This window comes from Dermacentor variabilis, chromosome 1 (assembly GCF_050947875.1).
Source record: "Dermacentor variabilis isolate Ectoservices chromosome 1, ASM5094787v1, whole genome shotgun sequence".
NCBI classification, from domain to species: domain Eukaryota; kingdom Metazoa; phylum Arthropoda; class Arachnida; order Ixodida; family Ixodidae; genus Dermacentor; species Dermacentor variabilis.
In genome coordinates this window covers 95,964,481-95,987,538 of record NC_134568.1, presented here as the reverse complement: position 1 = coordinate 95,987,538, position 23,058 = coordinate 95,964,481, and the positions used below count along the sequence as shown (strand labels likewise).

Here is a 23,058-nt window from a genome sequence, read left to right as displayed (position 1 = left end):
AAAGCAAGTAGCGTAGATACCGCGACCATCGCGGGGTGTCGCAATGAGTCCACTGGCTGAGCGCACTGTGACTCGCTAGGGACAACCCTGTTTGACTAAGTTTGGTGCGTCATAAGGGCCAAAATCAGAAATGGTGGAGCTTATGTGAACATCCAAAATCAAATTTGAACTGCATGCCACGGTGACATTCAGTAGGTTGAGCGTTGTGGGCATGCCCTGCTCCTATTCATTAGCTCCTATTCATGCTATAGCATCCTCAAGCTCCTCTTCAGCAGACTTGTTGGCACTGTCAATGTGTTGCACATCTTTGGTACACTTTTAGTGGCAACATGCAGCGATCAACATAGGTGTCACCGACTGACGCCATATTTGTGGTGCATCTGCAGTTTTTGGATGTAACAACCAGGAACAGAAACTTAGCAAATGGGAAGCCGGTATACATGACTCTATAGGAACTAAACGGGACTGGTATTTCAGAGTGTAAGAGCTGGGAAAACGTACAGGAATGTATCAATGAGGTTCTATTGCAGTAACATACAACCAGCCAGCTTTAGAATAAAATATTGCTATGTGTAGAATACTCCTGTGCATGCCTTTCCTCCATTAATAATCACAGAATAAAGAATATCAACAGAGCACTTACCCGCATAAGGCACCATACCAAGAACTGTTGGTGAAAGACCCTTGTACAATGCTCTGACGCCGCCTTCCTACAATATTGGTACAAATGAATCAAGTGTTTCGCAAGAAAAGGTTGTCTGCAAAAACCTACAATTTCTACATTACATAGGACAGTTCTTTGGCTGCCCAAGTTCGCTTAGCCATAAGTAAATTGAGTTATCTTTAGACAATCTCTCAATGATGGCTCATTTATTTTCAATGGCTCAGACAAACTTTTCCAAGCTGGTTGTGTTAGAAGATTGCTTTCTGGTTAACTTCTTGATCTAACATTGTGTCATATAATCTCAGTGAAGTAACCCACCATAATTTGACTTTGGACTGAAAACCAGGTTTCATGCAACTTTCATGAGGAATATCACCACCTGAATTTCTACTGTGCATAATCATCTAATAATAATAATAATAATAATAATAATAATAATAATAATAATAATAATAATAATAATAATAATTTGCTGATGTAGCCCAGTGGCTATGGCGTTGCACTGCTGAGCTTGCAGTTATGGATTCGATCTTGGCTGCTTGCAGCCAGATTTCGATGAGAGAAATTCAAAAATGCTTGTGCACATGCAGTGGGTGCATGTTAAGGAACGCCTGGTCAGGTGGCCAAAACTAATCCGAAGCCATTCACTACAGCGTGCCTCATAATTAGTTTTTGGCACGTAAGTCCCCATAATTTAACTCTTGAAGAAGTATAAGCAGAAGAAGAAGAATTACATAATGGCTGTTGCAAAAAGTATAAAGGCCACTGCTCTCTTTTCAGTTCTTAACTCCAGTAAGATATGCAGTTTTGATCCTACTGGCAATGAATGCTGGCAACTGTAGCTACAATTTACAGGGCTGGCACGCTCTGGCAATGACTGACTTTCAAGCTTTTGCAATAGATTGTAGATGGTACTGGGGGTAAGCAGTAAAAGCTATCATAAACAGCTTGACAGCCCTGTAGGCCATCACACACCAGGGACATTGCAGCAACAATAAATAGCAAAAAAAATATTGAAATTAACGCCTTATGCATGTAAACATTCTCATTCATTTCTTATTGCCATGAAAATGTATAGATAACAATAGTTTTGTGCTACTATAGGCTCCAGGTGAAAGCATCTCGGCATCCCAAGCCAGAATAAAGCCATCTACATCAATTAAATATTTTCATCAGGGCAGCTCAATCAGCAATACACATTCTTTCTTTTGCTTTCTTTTTTTTAATTTTGAAGAATGTTTGCTGCAAAGCATAAAAGCAGATGGCTTTATGCATTTCAATACTGGGTTTCGCAAACAGCTCTGTGCTAGAGCTTTTTTTACAGTGGAGCTGTTAGAACCTCGCTGGGTTTCTCTGGACGTGCACAGCTTCGTCGAGCTTGGGGAGGGAGAGCTAAGAGAGAGTGAAAGCAGAGAAAAAAATTGGTTTGTTTGATTCAGAAAAAGGTGCATGGGATCACAAACGAAAAGGTGCAGGGGTTGCCAGTTACGGTGTGCCAGGCTGCAGGCTGCACTCACTCACTCACTGCAAGGTTCAAGGGTGCACAGCAGCGGCAGCACCTTGGCTTGCACCCTGTTCAATCAAGCACAGGAGTGCAGGGTGCACCGCTGCACCTCAGAGAATCGAAGGCCTAGGTGCAGTGCACCATGAATAGGTGCAGATGGTGCAGAGAAACTTGGCTGTATCGAATAGACTTAATAGTATCGCGCAGCATAGCGACACGGCGAGGGTGGATGCAGCCTAGCGGGGGAGGAGCGGCATGCACATGAGCGAGGGATGCGGCCCGCATGCGTGCCCTCTCTTGTGGCACGCGATGCAGGGGTATCAGGCAAGCGACAAGGGGCATTCTTCTCCGGTGGCTGCTAGGGTGCCTCGATGTCATCCTTGCCTGCCGCTCTGTACAGAGTGGAGACAACTGCGGCATCTCCTATGGCGTTGGCCATGCGAATCGCGGACACCATAGTAGACGCCTTTGGCGGACGCCATAGGGACATGTTGCCCGCACTCGTGTGTCTTGTGTGCGGTTTGGCTCTACTTTACTGGCCTTCCCACAGCTCCACTGGTCTCTGGTGTTTGCGATAGCAGAGCCACGTATAATTTTTTTTATGCTAGTCGGTCACTCATTATCACAGTTTCTGTCAGCTATCACAAACAACTAATGACTTGTTTGTGGTTTTACCTGTGCACTCTCTTCACTTATGCTCGTGCTGTGCCTCATTTTATTACCAATTATGTGGACACTTGAGGCAAGATTGCGCCTCCCCCCCCCCCCCCCCCCCTGCTGCGTAGTCCCAACATCAAAGGTACATATGCAGCCTGCATGCAAAGTGTTGGAGGTCACGTGTTCTAGCGCTGGCACAAAGGTGAAAAAAAGGGTGAGCTATGTGAGAGTGAGAAGTTAAGGCAAAAAGGCTGGTGCCTTGTTTATAAGCATGTTATGTTCCCAGAGACATGAGCAGTGTGCAGTCTGTTTGCAAAACAGCAAAGCAAATTTGACATATTTCTGCACTCCACCCAGCTCAGCAGTAGGGCCAGGGTAATGTTCCGTCTACCACTGTTGGCGTGAAATTTCTGCACATACAGAATAGCATCTCTGCTGAGCAGCTGTGTATAAACATTGGTCTGAACAGAATGAACAGTAAATGCCAAGCTAAAGCTATTAACTTCCATTCAGCACTAACAAACATTGATGGTTTTCTTCCATCTCATCTCGTGTGCCATCAATGTGCAACGTCTGCAACACACCACTGGCTGTGTTCGTAATCACACCATTGTTGGGATGCCTGGCAGCTGCCACCGCACTGTTTCTACTATGCACCATGGGCTTAATCGCACCAACATTTTGCCATTGTGTTGTTAGAACACCACCTGAAGAGCTCGAGCACCACAGCTATTTGCCCTTCAAGCAAAACGAACAAATATTTTAAAGCAGAGTTGATGTGGTTTGTTTGATTTTTTGGCTCTTGGAGCCCCTCACCAGGCCCCATAGCAAATTTTCGTTATATGCTGGAAGTTGTTACATGTCCTCTAGGGAGCATTCTGCCGCAAAAATGTTTCAATTCAGCCCATTAATAGCCGAGATAGAAATATTTCAGTGCCGAGAACTCACGATTCCAGCAGGCGGGCTCCACTGCATAGCGCGACTCCCTCTCCACTCGCCCCGTCTAGCCTTCACAAGCAAAATTCCTTTCCTGCATTCTCCTATGCCGGACGTCAAGGATCGCATGACACATACATCATGGGCCCCCCCACCTTCACTTTCTTTCTCGCTTTTTTTTTTTTTTTTTTTTTGGCGATGCACATTTCCGCTGGTGGCGTTGTGCGAGAGCTGTTATTTCGCGCAGTGTACGATTTTGCACGCTGTGCACAAGGACACATGACAAGCGGTATAATTCAGTGCCACACGAATACTGAGGATGAACAAGCAGATCGCAGAGCATGATCACGCGCTGGAACACGGTAGAAAATGGCATAGTTTTGGGTACCTGTGCACGTGACCGCTAGACCGTGGGAACAAGCAGACGAAGCGGAAGTACAACTCTCTTGCTTCGGTGCAAAGTAAACAAAAAACACACAGACATTCTGTTTGTGTGTTTTACTATTTCTCTAAACTTCAATTCGTCAATTCAAGCAACAGATCACACAAATAGCAGATGGTGCCTTGAATAATTCTCGAAGTCACGTATCACCATGAGCGACGTCACATTGTCGACTCAACTATATAGGCAGAGGGACGCGAGTATGTCATCCTCCAGCTTGGAGCGCGGTGGCCGTGAGAAGGAAAAACGGCATTCGGTTTGAAATTTCAAATCTTTCCCCAGTGCATAGCGATCTAATAAATGTTTGAAATTGCACGATCTAATAAATGTTTGAAATTGCAGATCTTACCGCGACGTGCAGCGATGTAATACTTTGCAGATACGATCGTTATTGCTCAATGTATGCTCTGCGCTTGTCAGCTCAAAATGGCCAAACCTGGTGAGGGGCCCTTTAAATCCACGTTTTGCAATGAATTTATGTATAGCTGAAGTTTAGCGTACGTTTGCAAGATTATTTCAGTTAAACTACTATTAAAATGATTGCAGTTTGCTCTAGCAACCACGTTATATGAAAACAACCGAAATGTTTGCCATTACATGCAAGCACATGAAATGATTCGTGTACTTATACAGTCATTGTGGATATCGCCTACCAGAAGCTACATATAAAGGGGCCCCGAAGCACTTTCTGACTAATCATAGAATGGCCTCACTATTAAAGGATGTCTCGTGAATCTCATGCTACAAAAAATTTTCGAATTCTTCAAGTATAAATAAAGTTATTGCACCACTGCGTGGCTTTCTCTCTCTTTTCTTCTTCACTAGCGTTGAAAGCCACAAAGGGGAAAGGCCAAGGGGCCAAAGCGCCGCCCAAATGTCTTGGTGGTGAATGGTTCATCACGGCATCCCGTGGCAGCCACGGTATACTACACTATGCAGCACACCGCTGCTATCTCAGACACTCGGCAAACACAGCTATATGCAAACGCCATGCACAGACCGGCAGTGCAAAGATGAAATTATTTTTCTGTCTTTTTGAGATTGTAGACATATATGAGTTTCATTTATTCAACTCAAAATTAGCAATTATGTATTATTGAGAATGTTCTTGGGATCACGAAATCAGTCAATAGCTATTGGTGTGTCCAGCTGCTTGTGATGGTGTTGCATGACGACAGTGTGAAAGCATGAGCAAGCGATCTTTCACTGTTTTCGACATGAGATTGTGAATTCCCTGCTGCATATAGTGCAATAATATTTAGCTCACATGTTCACTACAGCATCTTGTACAAATCAGCAATGTTTTCTGATTCTGTTCATAAAGTGTTTCAGGGCCCTTTTAAGGGGACAATAAAAAAAAATGCAATTTTAGTTGTGTTAGTAAATTACCTTTGCACAATACCAAAAAACAAACTCTTACTGTGCGAGGACACTAGTTATGCCAGAAAAGATGCAAAAACGAAAGATGGGTGCAACAACGCCTAGAAATACCTGCACCACATCGCCATGACATCATGGATTTTGACTCAATTTGCTCAGTCCTACTTAAATTTTTACTGGTAAAAAATGGACTAGATCACATTCTAAAAGAGCGAAGCACTAAACTTAAGAAATTTTAAAACCTTTTACTGAACTACAGCTGCTGAAATACGAATGAATGCTTTGTAATCTGCGACGTCACGCTGATGTACCGGCGCTGTGATTACAGCGCGAAATAGTGTATATTACAATCTTTTATGGTTTCGCAGTGCAAGCTTAATATGCTAAACTTTTTTTGGGAAGGGAGGGGGTTCAGATGCTCTGTTAATGTCTTGTTGCTATGTTGCTTGGCAAACCTGATCTTCTATTGTATATAGTCCCTCCTGCTTAGGCCAGAGTTATGGCTAACTGCATCTTTAAACGATATTTTTAAATGATATCAATAAATTTAGGTTTCTTGAATAATACTTCATCAATCTAAACTGATTCAGTATTTCAGTTTAGTGTTCCTTTAATTTACACGTACTGTCCTATAGCTGGCTAAGTTCATACAACTTGGAAGGAAACTGGCTCAAATGCAAGCAGAATGAACAATTACAGTCGAACTCGCTTATAATGATAGCGGTTTTAACAATATATCTATTATAACAATGGGAAGTTGCTGCACCATCAACTTTTGTATGTTTTCCATGGTGAAATAACCCGCTTACTACAGTGCCCCAAAGCTGCATTATCGGCTGTAACGATGAAGTCTGGCTGCTGGGTGTCCGTGCTGAAAGGTAGTGAAATGTGAAATCTTTGAAAAGAAAAAAAATAAAACGAGAAATTTGAGCCGCTGAAAGATGGCCCGCTGCCCCAACGGCCACCGTGCGCTCATTTTCCAGCCTTCTCCTCGCGCCTCTCTCCCGTCACCCTTCCATCCCTCCAAACAAGACTGGGCAGCGTCTATAGCTCTAATTCGTTCCACCCTCTGAAACACGAATGGACCGCACCAACTGCGCTGCTCCCGAATTGCTTGCTGGCTCCTCATTCAGTGCAGTTCTGCAAACAGCTTAATCGCTCGTGTTCATCTTTGTTGGTTGTGTCGAAATCATTCCTGGCCATGCGATTTCTCAGCCTCGATTAACTCACCGCCGAAATGGAAGATGGCCAATCCACCCGCTGATCATTGGCAATGCACAACATTGCTGGTGGAAAGAAAGCGAATGGCTATAGATTTGGAAACTAAGTGCTTCTAACCGATGAGGCGATCGCAAACGTGCTTGCATCAAATAGCGACGGTGACGACTGCAGTTATGATGCGGTAGGACATGCTGCCTCAAAGTTGTCCTCACAGGTGGCCCGGCAGATGATTCAGTCCATCCGGTGCTTCATTTTCGCGAGGAACCTTCTGCTTCACTACGTGGAGCACCTGGATGCCTTGGAGAAGGATGTCGACAAGCTTCGCGTAAAGCATGCAAGGCTGATGGACATAGGGTTTTCTCATGCAAGCCAGTGAGAAGCATGTTGAGAGATACTTGTGGCGATCTTGCCGCAGCATTTCTTCCGGATTTCTCAAGCTGACAGGCTGCCGCGGCAACCTTCTCACATTTTTTAAAAGGCCCCTTTAGGGGCCACCAAAGCGATGCCTTGGCAGAGCTCACATATCGCTCGCCACCCATGACCCCTCTTTGCAGTTATGGCAATGCCATTCTTTAACATCGACAGCTGCGGCTTGTTACACGCGATCAGAGTGCCCAGGAAGCAGTTTAAAACAAGTGAGCACAATCAGCAGCTGGGTGGAGGAAGGTGGTGGAGGGGCATTATAGCTTTCTCACAACAGCTCTGCCATCCCCCTATTTTGATTTTTTCATGCAACCCAGTTATAACAATTATTGGTTATAACAGTGGAATTTTTGTGGCACTTGAATATTGGTATAAGTAGGTTTGACTGTACATAATAGAAAGAAAATCAGGACATACCGTCTTAACAATGGACGTCACAACATGAAAAATTCCATTGTAGATGTGATGGCCATTGACTTGAAATGCTAGTCTTGCCCTGACCATGTCCAATGGGTAAGTAGTCACTGCAGCAGTCACACCTGTGCATACCATTGGGAAGACTTGCAACCAAAGCTTCCAGCATAAGTGCACACAACTCTGAAGGCTAAGGAGCTGCCGCAAGAGTGAGATAGGTACTACCCAAATTGTTTGTTGCGCTGCTATCTTTTGAGAGTAACACTTGACTGCAAGAAAGAATTAAGCCACAGAGGCTCGGTCTTACCAATAAAAATTTTTAGCTGTCAGTGTAGACGAACACATATAGGTAGCAATAGTTTGTACATACAAATACAACTTATTACAGCCCACATATGCCTCTTAGTACCTCCTGGTACTGTGCCCATAATTCTCTCAAGCATTCACTTTCTTCTAAATGTATTGCAAATTATTGAGAAAACACCAGATGACAAGGATCATTGTGCAACAGCCTGACACCCCAGTGAGGGCATAATTGTGCCTATAACTGCATCCTTGCACAACCAACTTAGTCAATTCATTCTACTTTTCCCACCACTGAGACAGCACCCTTACTTTGTTGACACCTTCAGAGTGCCAATTGGGACAGCTAAAATGAACCACACACACGTAAAGAAATGAATTGCTAACATTAGTCTCCTTAATGCATCATAATTACTGCACAGACCTGCACATGAACCAGCCACAAACTTGCTTGCATGGGAAGTATTTTCAAAGGTGTTCCGTATAACCTGAAAAGAATTTTAAGGCATGGTCATGAAGGCTTAAGGATGAGGTGAACATATATGAAGAGGTAAGAGCTGCATGAAACATTCTTGGATTTGACTATGCCTTTTACATGCAGCCAGAACCATTTTGCATAGGCTGAATGCCATTTGTACAAGACAAGAGGCACTTAACTATATAGCTAGCAGGCTTATAGATCTTCTCGTGACATTTCTCATAGATTGCTTTTAAATAAAATTAAATCATAAAATTAAAGCTCTTAAAGTAAGAATGATTGAACATTTACAAAACAATGCAGTTTTATGAAGTGAAACTAAACATGAAAGATGTTCCAAATTGTCAAAAAAATAATTCTGCGAGTTCTGTATTGACATAAGACAGTTTTAGTTTGACATATTTAGTGTAATAGTAGGCTTAGTGGAATAGTGGGATCGAAAGGCACATGCGCATAACAACCCATATAGCATACACACGCTTTTTTTTTTTCACATTTAAGGTTACCGTCTTTGCATGGTTTACGTAAAACATGGCGGCAGTCCCAGGCACCTGCTTTGAACTTAACTTGGCACTGCTTTTGTAGAATTTACCTCATTCAAAGCAAATGACTGTGTAAACATCTATCGCTTAGCCTCAGGCCTCTTCGATGACAGAGCATTGTAGGTAATGCTGCAGAGTTTTTGAGAGTGCTTCTCATTTCTACTCGCGTCGAAGCCTAATGAGCGAAACTTCCGGGTTTGCAGCGTCACATATCGACAAAGTTGGGATATAGGCGCAATGGCATATGGCCTCAGAGATTGGTACGCCACAGAGGTCATGGTTAACAGCTTGTACTGATTTCGCCACGTACAAATAAAATATGCTCCCGGCTTTTATTGCGCTACCTATCGAACATTTCGGACGCACACGCAAAGCATGCTGAATAGATAGAATCACTTAGGTGCACTATGAATAAAGGGAAAATAAGACATCCACCCGTTCGTAGCGATTGCTACAAAGGAAACCCATACGGGTTCCTCGAAAGAAAAGCCTCATAGTTGAAGAAAAATTCGTCCTGGTCCGGGACTCGAACCCGGGACCACCGCCTTTCTGGGGCAGCCGCTCTACCATCTCAGCTAACCAGGCAGCTAGCAGATGGCAGGGCGAAGTCGAATTTGTTGACAACACGAAGCAAAGGCAAGAGTTTGACGTAGTTCTGCGGAAACCCACAAGGTGGAGAGAAGAAATGAATAAAGGGAAAATAAGACATCCACTCGTTCGTAGCGATTGCTACAAAGGAAACCCATACGGGTTCCTGGAAAGTCAAGAGTTTGACATCGTAGTTCTGCGGAAACTCGCAAGGTGGAGAGAAGTAATGAATAAAGGGAAAATAAGACATCCACCCGTTCGTAGCGATTGCTACAAAGGAAACCCATACGGGTTCCTCGAAAGTACCGACAGGCTGACTGACGTCAAACTGACGTCAAACTCTTGCCTTTGCTTCGTGTTGTCGACAAATTCGACTTCGCCCTGCCATCTGTTAGCCGCCTGGTTAGCTCAAATGGTAGAGCGGCTGCCCCGGAAAGGCGGTGGTCCCGGGTTCATGTCCCGGACCAGGACGAATTTTTCTTCAACTACGAGGCTTTTATTTCGAGGAACCCGTATGGGTTTCCTTTGTAGCAATCGCTACGAACGGGTGGATGTCTTATTTTCCCTTTATTCATTACTTTTCTCCACCTTGCGGGTTTCCGCAGAACTACTACGTCAAACTCTTAGGTGTACTATGTATGCAAAATTTAAAGCGCAATAGAATAGTGTTTCGCATGTAAACTATGCTATCACACTATACAAAACTCGCTTCCTGCAAAGTTAGCTTGCGGAACGGTAACACTATTTCTCTTAGCCCAGCTATTACGATAATGTTAAACTGAAACTGCCTATAGACAAAGCATTCTTGCGATTGTAAACATCAGAAAGTTCCACTGCTAGTGAAATATGTACTAAAGATAAAATAAAGCAGGAACGAGGTATCTTTAAAACTACAAATAATGAAGTGCACACAAAACACCTGTAACAACACATAGCAGATTAACAAAGGGGAGAGAAACTTACTCGTTTGTATGCTTCAAATGAAAGAAACTGTACAGCAGCATAGGGAAAAATACGGACCATCTGTGCTCCATTGCCTTTGTAAAGCCCAAGGAATTGCTCTTTCTGCACTATGCCCTTGAGGCCAGAGAATACACCTGCATTTTCATATACATTTTGAAAGAGACTTAGCAAGCAGTTAGCAAGCCACCTTCTGTTTACAATAAATTAAGATTAGAGAATCAAATCAAGTGTACTTCATACCATAATGCTTGTAGTGGCACTGGTGACCCTGAAGAAGTATCTTGATTCTGTCCAGTGGAGCTACTGTTGTCTTGGCACACATGCCGGCCACACCTAAAATGTTACAAAACATTAGAAAAACAAAAGAAAGAAATTGATGTCAGCATGATTATAAAACATAGGAAGGCCTTTGGCCTCAAAACCACCTCATGCTGAAGAGCGGGAAATTTTATTACTGAATCATTTCTTACATTTATGAACTTCATTTCCAATGCTCTCATACAGCATGATATATCGTACTGGGACCCAAAGACAAATCAGGGACATAATCAGTTTTCAAGTACATGGCAATCTTTTCAGATCTTTTCAAGATCGCCATGTACACTTCGTGCACTTCCCACAAGTACATGGAGATCTTTTTAAGATCTCCATGTATTTGGAGAAGGTAATTCTGTTTGCTCGTGTTTGTTACAGTAAATACCATTTTTCTTTGCCAAAACACAAACGAAGATGAGCAATAACATGGTGGCTTGGCATGTCAATGCTACATAGTGCTGTATTTTCATGTCGTATTGTGGTATATGAAAGGCTCCATTTGAAGCACTCCACAAAATGCAGGATATTATGCTTGTGAGCGTAGTTGATGCAAGTAGAAGAGCATAAAATATTTGCAGCATTTCTACATGAACCTGAATGGTGATGAATAGGCTAAAAACAGCATTTGCAGAGGGTAAACTGAACTTAGGCCCCTCTGAAAGTTGTACTAGAAGCGAGTTTATTTGTATAGACCATCACCAAGTATGTCTCGAAGAATGACAGCTGCTGTTACACCCATCCTACAGGCATGTTAATAAGCTTTAGGGGTGTCTGCGCTATGAAATAAATGTAGAAATGACAAGTTTTGTAAGATATTAGTACCACCCCATAGATTCTGAAAATTAAAGCACACTATTGCTATTATACAGGGTGTCACAGATAATTTGAGCCAAGAATTTAATAATGAAAGGAGCGTCGGAAGCGAATTGAGCCGAACGCATATTATTGGCAATAGCCTATAGTAACTCGGACAATTTTGTTTTACGCATAACTTACTAATTGAGTTTACTTACCCAACTTTTTAATTATTGGCTGAGGACCCCGAGTATGATACGCAGATTTGTAGAGCACTTTCAGAAACCACCAATTAAGTTGTTTCCTTTGCGATACGTCTCACATAGTCCTTTTTTCTGGGTTGCAAAGAAAGCCAGCGAAATATGAAAAAAGCGACATGATGGAGCGCTTGTACGGTAGTATCGTGCTGATCTCCAACGTGCATTCGGTGAACAAGGTCGGCTCCCATCGGATGACGGCGAAAATGCATGCTACTGGCCGAGCGCTACGGATGAGATAAAGAACACCCTGGTACTTCCTCATCGCCAGTCACGATGCAGCTGACCTTGCTCACCGAACGCATGCTTGAGAGCAGCACAATACCACTGCACAAACGCTTCGTCACGTGCCTTTTCTTATATTTTTTGGGTTTTCTTTGCAGCCCAGAAAAAAGGACTACGCGAGACATATCGTAAAGAAAACAACATGATCGGTGGTTTCTGAAGGTGCTCTACAAATCTGCGTATCATACTTGGGGCGCTCAGCCAATTATTAAAATTTTATAATTAAAGTTAATGAATTATGGAGTTACGGGGAAAACAAAAAGATTGCCAGAGTTACTATAGGCCAGTGCGAATAGTATGCCTTCGGTTCAGTTCATTTCCGAAGCGCCTTTCATTTTAAAATTCTTGGCTCAAATTATGTGGGGCACCCTGTATAATAAACCCCTTTCTTCTCGTTCATTACATAACGAGGGTTTCGAATCTGGCTACATTGATGCCTTCAGGTAGCATATGTGGGTTTATTGACAGGGTGTCTACCAAGTTGACATTTCCAAATTCCCCTAGTTTTCCAGATTTTCCCTGAGCGCCTTTGCGAAATTCCCTGAGCGACTCAGAATATATTTTATTTCAAGACGGGCTGAAACCACGTCGCCCGATGCTGTCACTTTCTAAGCATACGAAAAAAAATTAACGAAAACGACTTAATTCAGTTTGAATGCCAAGGAGGAGTGTTTATTTTATTAAAAAAGAGGATAGAAAGGAGGGGTTAGTAAAATGCACATCAAATAAAATGTCTTCGAAAAAAGTTGCAAATCTAGTTAGACATCCTCATATACGAATACGGAGATGCATACAGAAGCAAATATTTTCGAATATGAGCTATTTCAATCAACTGATAGCAAGCTCAGTGGTATGAGGCCCGAACTTTGTCACAATGAGATTCTCTCCCAACAGCTCACAAGTCAACCTCAACTGTCCTGACATACTCTCAGCCCGTATACGACGCCTCAGTGTTATGTTTCACTGCTTTAAACAGTTTATTTTGTGTTGGATGAGGGACACCTGCATCTTGGCATCATTTTTTCATCATCATTTTTTGAGCTCAAGCTCCTTCAAAATGGCGGCGGCATGCTTCCTTTCCTGTTCATTCCTCAATATGTGGGTTCTTTCTCTTCATGTCCTCCTTCTGCCACTCGTTCACCCCACGGACCATTTGAAGCATCTTCTTGGTCAGTTGCACAGTCCAAGTCAGATTTTTCGAACTCCCTAGGGGCTGCGAAAACGTCTGAATAATCAGCCAGTTTGCATGTCATTTACTGCCCTTAAGGGGCCCAAACTGCCACAGGCACATTCAAAAATGCTGTGACGGCCTGTCGGTACACGTATTAGGCATATCGGTGCTCGTACTGTAACAGGAGATACCGGATGTACGCGTGTATAATTAAGGAATACATACTGTGTCCCGTGGCAATGGCCCCTTCCCACTCTTGTTATGCATCACTGCAATACATTTTCATATGCTTCAGCAAGTAACATTTCTGTAAAGAGGTGAAGCTGACTTTCAGGAACCGGCATTATGCAACGCACCGTGCTTTCCAAGCTTCTAAGTCAATCGCGAGGACCACAAAGATGCAGTCGGTACCATTGCTGACAGCAGCAAATTCTTTCAATGAAAAACACGGCACCCCATGGCAAGGAGCTAAAAGCGAACATCGAAGCAGCTAGGTCTAGCGTTGCCGCAGTGGGGGCTACGGCTGCCAGCGGATCTGGGTGTGACAGCGCTGGTTCCAGGCGGCGAAGTAATTGAAACAGCAGCGGTGGTGGCTTTGTTTGATGCTGTTTCGGACCTGCAGTCACGACAAAAAGTATGGAAGATCAAACGGCAAAGGGTTCTCGCGTGCGAAATTTCATACGTTCTGATACATTGACTCCATGGGGTATGTGGCGGTGCCGCGAAGTCATCCAAATTATCGGGCATCCGGAAAGTCGGTCGTTGACTGTGTACTGGAAACACCTCCGGCCTTCGACAGGGCGTCAAAGACGATTCATTACGATTCCCGTCTGTTACTCGAGCCAGCATTACCGCGACTTTCGACCCTTTCAACGAGATTACCGCTAATTTTCCCTGCTAGAGGTACAAATTCCCCGAGTTTTCCCTGAATTTTTCCAGACTACTCAAAATCCCTGAGAATTCCCTGTTTTTCCGGTCGGTAGATACCCTGACTGACCAGTTGCCTTCACTCAAAAAGATCACGTTCTCGTGACGCCTGCGGCAAAAAGGACGTTCCATGTCCGCCGCCAAGGTCTGCGAGTGGTGGTGCTGGCTAACACTCCCACGGTTCTACTAGGACACACAAATACCCAAGAAAGTGGATGGGGAAACAGCGCCGCTGTAGCTCAATTGGTAGACCATTGCATGCGAAATGCGAAGGTTGTGGGTTCGGTTCCCATTTGGGGCAAGTTGTTTTTTTCATCCACTTTAATTTCCATTAATTTATCGTTTCTTTATTGCACTTATTAAGCACACGTAATTTCCTCTATTGTCCTTGGTGTTAGTATTTGTTGGCTTCTTATGATATGACTAATAAAAATCGTGCCCCTCGGTTAACCCCCTTTCTTCTCGTTCAGCCTGTATAATAGCAATATTGTGCTTTAATTTTGAGAATTCATGGGGTGGTACTGATATCTTAGAAAACTTGTCATTTTTACATTTATTTCACAGCGCAGACACCCCTAAAGATTATCAACATGCCAATAGGATGGGTGTAACAGCAGCTGTCATTCTTCTAGACATACTTGGTGACAGTCTACACAAAAACTCACTTCGAGTACAACTTTAAGAGGGGCCTAAATTCAGGTTACCCTCTGCAAAAAGCTCTGTTTTTAGCCTATTCATCACTATTCAGATTCATAGAAATGCTGTGAATATTTTATGCTCTTGCACTTACACCAGCTATGTGTACATCAGTTACAGTGTACTACCCAGCCGGCACTATTCTTTCTAGAATTCAAAATTATCGCGGTTTTATACAGAGTTGTCCACAATCTCTTCTAGTGCTGTGTGCACAATTGTACTATGTTGGCATGCACATCAAAAGCAAAAAGCACTCATGAAAATTATATTTAAAATGTGGTGCACACATCTTGACCCACTTGTGATTGAACCTGTGCTACAAGTCTGAATAAGATGTGTACATTGTTTTACTAAAACAATTAATGTTGAAGGTATACCATGTTTGCCACCACAGTGTCAGTTTGTCTTCATGTAGTAGGTCATTTAATTCATTGTTTTTGACAGCAACAACTGGCATATTACTCAAATGGCTGGACAGGTGCTTTTTAAGTATGCTAGCCTTGAAATAGTTCATGTTCTCATATCTTATGCTCCTGTAGAGAGTTCTCGCATGAAATTCACAATCTGTAAACTTGAGAAAACTTAATAAAGAATTATTCTTAATCCATTCTGCTGCTGTATGCAATTAATGATTCTGAAGATTGAAGAAATGTGGTGAAACTAAATTTTCAATGGACAGAATTAATTGGTGCCTGAAGGGGGCAAGAAAATATTTTGTTTTTGGTAAGACTGAAATAGAGCACTGCACGAGCTCGGGCCGACCTAAGTGCTTAGGCACAGCCTGCGGGTTGGGTCGTCCGAAGCATTTTTATGGCAGGCCCTGACCAGGTCTGGGCTTGAAGTCGCATGCCTGGGCCGGACTCGGGCCCACTCATTAAAGGGCCCAAGTCATGACTTCGAGCACACACAAACATTACGCATTGCATGGTCCAAGGCATTCTGTGCCAAGCTGAAGTGACATGTCTAAAAAGCTGGCTCTTTTAGTATATATTAGCAAAGAAAATAAAAAAAAACATGAAGTTCAAATTTCTTTTTTTTTTCCACAAAAATGGCCATTGATTTCCCGTGAGGAAAAATAAATTACATGAAGAAGCATCCTTCAAACCACTTCCCTGTTACCGCTTTTACTATTGCACTATTACTACTCTCGATACAATATTATTTTAATGCTAACGCAAGGGGCGTCTCTTCCTACTTGTGCATTTATTTTACGCTGTATGCTCGTGCATTTGCTTATTTCTATGTATATACATATATATTTGCAAGCTAATTGACCTCATTGAACCAAATCGTACGATCATATTGGCACACACCAGCAGAAAAATAACAGCACAGGCAATGGGCTTGATCACCAATGTTCCCATGAGAGAAACAAAGATTTTCGTCTTTTATTGCTCATACACTGCAGCTGATTAGACCCCGAGAAGGTCAGGCTGACACTTCAGGCACAATATGTAAGTAAAAAAAAAATATGTTTCCTATTTGCAGGCCGGGCATGGTCATGCACACACGGGCCCTGGCCACGGAGTAAGACATTTAGGAGGTGAAACTCCCGTCAGCACGAGCGAGCGCGGGCGACCAGATAAGGTCACAATTGTTGTATGCGCCAACGGGGCCATATACAGTGGCGGCGCCATGCGGCGCATCATAGAAGCTGCAGCGAAATAAAAAAAATGCAGCGCCCAGGCACCGGTGCGCTCTCAACGGCGGTAATTTCTTTCCAGGCCGCCAGGCGCCGCCAGCATGATAACGGCTCCGCGGGCTTGCGACCTTTTCTGGTCGCCGCAAACAGCGGAGTTTCCTCTCCTAAATGTTTCTTGCTCCGTGGCCCTGGCTAAGCTTAGTACTGGATGCCTGGGACCGGGCTTGGAACCACGGGCCCAGGCCAAGAAATCATGCTTGTGCACTGCTCTACTTCGAATTAGCTGTGTATTACCTTTGTATTACCTGCTTTAAGTGTAAGTAGGGGTGGACGAATATTTGAAGTTTTGAATACAAATTGAATATTACACACTAAATTCGAAAAGGAACTATTTGGTAGCTTTTAATATTTCAAGCTAACCAAATATTTTGCAACAAAGTCTTGTTACTATTCGGCCTTTGCTTAAGGTATCGCAAATTACCAGAAGTGAAACAATGACATCTGTTTTCGAAGGAATGCCGAAACAAAATGGATAATTTATGTTTGTTTTCGGTTATTCAGTGGAAGCTATGGCAGTCGGTGAGTTGTGCTTGTTTATTATTTAATATTTCTGACAGTCTTGTCGTGTACCAGTTATCATTTGGGCGATGACCAGCGATGCTCTTCTAGCAACGGGCCCTTTTATATGTGTCTATGGCACGTAGACCCTTCAGCAGCTTAATATTTTTTCTTCAAGATACTACAGCAGAGCTTTTATACGATAGGTTCTGGCGGTTTGTGTGTGTAGGTAAAAAAAGATGGCAGCCACCCCAGAGCAAAAAGAGCTAAAGCATAAAGCAAAAGCGTATTGCCGGTATGCCCCAGCTGTGTTTAATCACGAGAAATGTCAAAACATATTGTGATAAAGAGAATATTGCAACAAAAAAAAGTAAGATCGGAATAGACACTGTTTAGGATGGATTGCAGTTTTATGCCCACAACCATGTAACCTTATCTCAGTTTCTTTCCACCTGTGCAATGGGTAGGCCGAGTGCCGCAAGGACTGTGGAAGAACAGCGCACCTACAAAGAACACCATCATGAACAGAAGCGGGAATGTGTGCTGTGACTGCGGGCACCATGTAATCGGGATCAAGATCATGCCGTAAACGCCAAGCGTATGCACCTTTGATTCGATCACACCAACCGACTCCGCTCCCATAGTAATTGTGGGTGATGTCAACATAGACGTGTCTTGGCCAGGCAGAAAGTGGTTTGTGGCGTTTCTCTGGTAAAGGTTCGGCATTCAATGTTACACAAACATCAGTGTGCCCACAATGCGTCATTGGTAATGTATAGACCTCACATTGACCAAGAACCTTTCCAGTGTCACCACAGAGCCACTGGCCGTATATCATAGCGATGATAAAGCCATAGTCACCTTGATGACCAAATAATAAATGAAAAAAAGCAAACAAAAGAAGCTTAAAGTAACAAAAGCGTGGAGTATGCAATTTAATAAAACGACAAAAAAGTTTTGAAAAAACGAAATTCATTGTGATATGCGTCTTATTTTCAGTCAACATATTTATTAGCAACATATTTATCACCATACATACAGCTCAGCTGGTAATCCACCTTCACAGAGTGGAATGGCTCTGAATTTTTTCTGTCGGCAACCATTTATACAGCGTTTTGCTAAAGCTACGTTTCATAAAGCAGCCGTTCATCTTGAAAAACTTGTTTACAATCAGGCTGTAAAAACCTTGAGAGGCTCTTTACAATGTTTTAATTACATGAATCTCTGTAGATATTTTCCAACATATTTACGTAAGCGGCCTGTATTTCTTGATAACGTAATACCTCTGTGACTGCTGGTATCTCTAGTGAATCAAATGCCTTTTTGTAATCTATGAAAGCCATATAGAGAGGTTGATTGTACTCTGCGGATTTCTCGATTATCTGATTAATTACATGAATGTGATCTATTGTAGAGTACTCTTCCTGAAGCCAGCCTGTTCCCTTGGTTGGCTAAAGTCCAGTGTTGCCCTTATTCTATTGCAAATTATCTTGGTGAATATTTTAGACAATACTGGGAGTAAGCTAATGGGCCTATAATTTTTCAATTATTTAACTTGTCCCTTTTTGTGGATTAGTATAATGTCTGCATTCCTCCAATTTTCTGCGACCCTTGCAATCAATAGACACTTCGTATAGAGAGCCGCCAGTTTTCCAAGCATCATGGCTCTTCCATCTTTGATTAAATTGACTGTTACTCCATCTTCTCCTGCCGCTCTTCGCCGTTTCATGTCTTCCAAGGCCCTTCTGACCTCATGACTAGCTATAGGAGTTATAGGAGTTTCTGTATTCTGTTCATTACTGCTTCGAATGAAGATATCCTGACTCCTCTGGGTACTGTACAGGTCAGTATAGAATTCTTCCGCTGCTTTTACTACAGCTTCGAGATTGCCGATGATATTACCCTGCTTATCTTTCAGTGCATACACCTTGGTTTGTCCTATGCCGTTTCCTTCTCACTGATTTCAGGCAGAGTCATTTTTTACGGCTCCTTCAGTCTTTCTCACGTTATAGTTTCGAATATCACTTATATTCGCCTTGTTGATCAGTTTGGACAGTTCCGCAAATTCTATTTTATCTCTTGAGTTGGACACTTTCATTTTTTGTTGTTTCTTTATTAGGTCCTTTGTTACTTGGGAGAGCTTGCCTACTGGTTGCCTTGGTGCCTTGCCTTCCACTTCAATAGCTGCCTCTGAAGCCAGCCTAGTTACAGTTTCATTCATTATCTATATGTCATCTTTATCTCTCTGTTCTAAGGCTACATATTTGTTTAAAAGTACCAGCCTTAATCTGTCTAGTTTTACCCTTACTGACCCTTGGTTGACCTGTTCCTTCTTGACAAATTTTACTCTTTCTCTCTTCAAATTGAAGTGAATCTTAGCCCTCACTAACCTATGATCACTGAACTTTACCCTACCTATCACTGCTACATCCTGCACTATGCTGGGATCAGAAGAAAGCATGAAATCAATTTCATTTCTTGTTTCACCGTTAGGTTCTGTTCTGTTCAACTTTCTGTTGCTACACTTCCTGAAAAAGGCGTTCATTATTCGCAGCTTATTCCTTCCTGTGAATTCTACCAGCATCTCTCCTCTAGCGTTTCTAGAATTGATGCCATAGCTCCCAATTGCTTGTTCACCAGCCTGCTTTTTCCCAACTTTTGCAATGAAGTTGCCCATTACTGCAATATAGTGAGTTTGCACTTTTTGCATCACTTATTCAACATCTTCATAAAACTGTTCCTATTTTTTCATCATTGTGACTGGAGGTTGGAGTGTAGCTTTGTACTGCCTTTATTCTATACCTCCTATTCAGCTTTATTATGACTACTGCTACCCTCTCATTAATGCTGTAGAATTTGTCAATGTTGCCCACTATGTCCTTATGGATTGGGAATCCTAAACCGTATTGCTTCTTATCTGGGAGACCTCTATAGCAGAGGACATGGCCATTAGTCAGCACTGTATATGCCTCATCAGCTTTAATCTCACTAAGGACAATGATATCCCAAACAATGTCCGATAGTTCCTCAAAGAGTCCTGCTAAGGTAGCCTCATTCAACAGAGTCGGGTGTTAAAGGTTGCCAGGGTCATTTTCCATTGGCGGCCTATCCAGGTCCAGAGATTCTTAGCACCCTATGGAGAGTTACAGGTCTGACCACCGCCTTGGTCAGGTGCTCTGCAGCTGCTGGGGACTGAGGGCTATGGGTTAACTGTAGGAATCATGAGGGAGGGAGTGGCCGAGTGCTGCACCAGAGAGGCCAATTCCTGTTTTGGTGAGGAAGTATCTTTGCTGAAGCTTAGTGGGCCTTCCTACCTTCCCACTCACTCTCGGCATCTTTTGCCGGTGTCAGGCATCACTCTAAGCCTGCAGATGTAGTGCACTGGAGGAAGTAAAATTCAAGCGCACCATCGTCAGATTAAAAATTAGATCATAGGAGGATTCGAACTTCCAACTATGGCAACCGAGCATCCAACATAGCTCAGTTAATTGGATAATCCTGTAGGCGATGAGGCTAGTTGCTTCCTTCTTGCCTACCATAATGGGAAAGATAAATAGCCACTTTCATTCAGATAGATAATGGTGATGATATGTGGCGTTAACAGTGCAAGGGCCAGGTGTGGCCAAAGAGTGCCATATTCTGATAGATGATGGAGGTACTACGAGTAACCTTGACAACCATCAGGCACAAAGAAAACATTAGGAAGTAAACATGAGCTCTCCACCCATCAATTAAATTTGCATGACATTGCTGCATCTTTTTGTGCAGCTGCAGATGCAAACAGCCCAGTACAGTCTTCTACGTCATGGACACAGGTGCTGTGTGCACTCTGCAATGCCAACTGTTTGATGCTATTCAAATAGCAGGTTCAATTTGTACATGTCAGAACATGTAGTGAATGGTGGAATAGCCAGTAGTTCTTGGTTGTTTTTGGGTGAGCTTTGACATGCCTGACCTTCGTGAAGAACATGGGCAGTGAAAAACTGGAGTTGCAGAAATTTTTGCAAGGCTATAAGGGTGTCTTGTGGTGGATTAATTATGTTACGTGTTTTTGTTGTGGGATCATGACTGTACAAGTGTAGAGACAAGCAAGCCTGCAGCCATAAAACATTAAGCATTTTATCTAGTCACACTGAGTGACTAAAGTGCTTTCAATTACATGCACCATGAGTTATGACGCATATGCTCAAAGGAAGTAGTGTGCTGCCTTATTTACAGGCAATTTGTGACGGCTATGTGGAACATAATTTCCATCAGGCAGTCACGATAACCGCCACGCATGACTAGATATGCATATGTTCATTTTGGAAACACCATTTTCTTTGCACAGTATGTATAAACCTTGTTTATGCAGACAGTGTGGGCAGCCTGAACACCACCACAGGCAATTTGTCATGGCTATGTGGAACATAATTTTCATCAGGCAGTCACGATAACCGCCATGCATGACTAGCTAGATATGCATATGCTCATTTCGGAAACACCATTTTGCTTCGCACATTACGCATAAACCTCGTTTACGCAGACAGTACGACAGTACACCATCTGTTATATGCCTCTATTTATGCCGTTTCCCAATGCAGTCACACATGCACGTGCGCGAAAGATTTGTTAGCTGACTTACGAATGAGCACTAGCTCTGCACGTGTGCAAAAATGAAGCGCAGTGGCTTTCATTCTAACTCGCGCGCTGGTGTTTATGGCGCACTAATAGATCCTAAACAAAAAAAAGTACTATAGGTAAGTATGCCCTACAGGTGGCAAGAACATACGTGAAGAAACAAAAAAGAGAGAGGAGCTACTAGCTAGGTCGCGCGCTTACACGATCAAAATATCGGCTGTGGCTGGATATTAGAAGGTCAATGACATGTACTGTTTATTTATGTCATCCGGGAAAATGGCTGCGCGCGGTGACCAGCTGAATGCGGAGTCCGTAAGACTATGGAGTTTTGCGGAGACTAGTCTGCGCGTCTCGAAAGCAACATCAATAATCGCGACATGCACATGTCCGACGCTTTAGTTTGACTTAGGTGACAAAAAATACAAGGAGGCACTAAAGCCCACTGGCATGCTAACACAAAACGTAGTCAGTGGTTTAGCGAACGCACAGTCAGGTGCCTAGCAAGCGAGCTACCGGGTCGTCTACATTCTCCACAATAGGCACGCAATTCTAGCACACATTCTAGCTGCCTGGCCCACTGAACGCCCGCAGGAATTTCGGCAGAGCGAACGGGGTCAATGTTACTTTTCAGGTAAGGCCGTGAACTTGACGTCCGAGGCCGTGCCGCCGTAAAACATGCAGCATGCAGTAAACTTGTCGCACTTCTTACAAAACTAAATATAATACTTACCACCAGCAAAGAAAGACTTGAGCAAGAAGTTTGGAGAACGCAACTCTGTTTTGTCGGACATCGCAGCTGAGCACTGGATCTAATGTTCAACACAAAGCGAATACTCAGGAAAGAACGATAAAATGCATCTTTGACCGAATGAGAGAGGCTGTTAAATGCTGCAGGCCAGGCTGGCCACGCCACTCGGCGCGTCTGCTACTTCCTTCAGCTGCTTATGCGCCATCTATAGGCGATGTCCAAATGCCCAAACCATAGAGTTTCTCACTACATTACCTAGAGGGAAATCTGGCGCTGCTGCGCTGTGGTAAGCATGGGCAATGCCTCCTTTACTAGATGCCTGCCGCGTCGCTAGTCTTCCTATTGGAGCGGAGGTTCCCGTAGTTCAGGGTAGTCGCGGAGAGACGGCGCTCGCAGCCGACCCACTTCCTGTTGCGGAGGAAGTGACGATTACTAGGCTGGCGCGCGCTCGACCAATGGCTTGACCAGAGACTGTGGGTCCTGTGCCTCCGGGATCGCTTCAGACGCCGCTAAAATCTCGGAGGCATGG

At 43.3% G+C, this 23,058-nt stretch overlaps 2 protein-coding genes across 3 annotated transcripts in view; one reads left to right on the top strand and one right to left on the bottom strand.

Annotated features, from left to right (window-relative positions):
* LOC142581085 (small ribosomal subunit protein RACK1-like) overlaps positions 1 to 17,727 on the top strand; it is a 108,603-nt gene extending 90,876 nt beyond the window's left edge. The window contains exon 7 of the mRNA XM_075691191.1: positions 17,629 to 17,727. Within this exon, the coding sequence (XP_075547306.1) occupies positions 17,629 to 17,685 (57 nt within the window). The 3' untranslated portion in view covers positions 17,686 to 17,727. The remainder of the gene's footprint in view (positions 1 to 17,628) is intronic.
* LOC142581121 (solute carrier family 25 member 16-like) overlaps positions 1 to 22,724 on the bottom strand; it is a 49,944-nt gene extending 27,220 nt beyond the window's left edge. Inside the window, exons 1-6 of one of the 2 annotated variants that reach the window (XM_075691194.1) lie at positions 22,512 to 22,724; positions 10,756 to 10,848; positions 10,516 to 10,649; positions 8,369 to 8,432; positions 7,645 to 7,766; positions 644 to 710 (exon numbers count right to left, since the gene is read on the bottom strand). In XM_075691194.1, the coding sequence (XP_075547309.1) occupies positions 644 to 710; positions 7,645 to 7,766; positions 8,369 to 8,432; positions 10,516 to 10,649; positions 10,756 to 10,848; positions 22,512 to 22,572 (541 nt within the window). In that variant the 5' untranslated portion in view covers positions 22,573 to 22,724. The remainder of the gene's footprint in view (positions 1 to 643; positions 711 to 7,644; positions 7,767 to 8,368; positions 8,433 to 10,515; positions 10,650 to 10,755; positions 10,849 to 22,511) is intronic. The other variant, XM_075691193.1, reaches the window with a different exon arrangement.
* Positions 22,725 to 23,058: the final 334 nt, after the last annotated feature.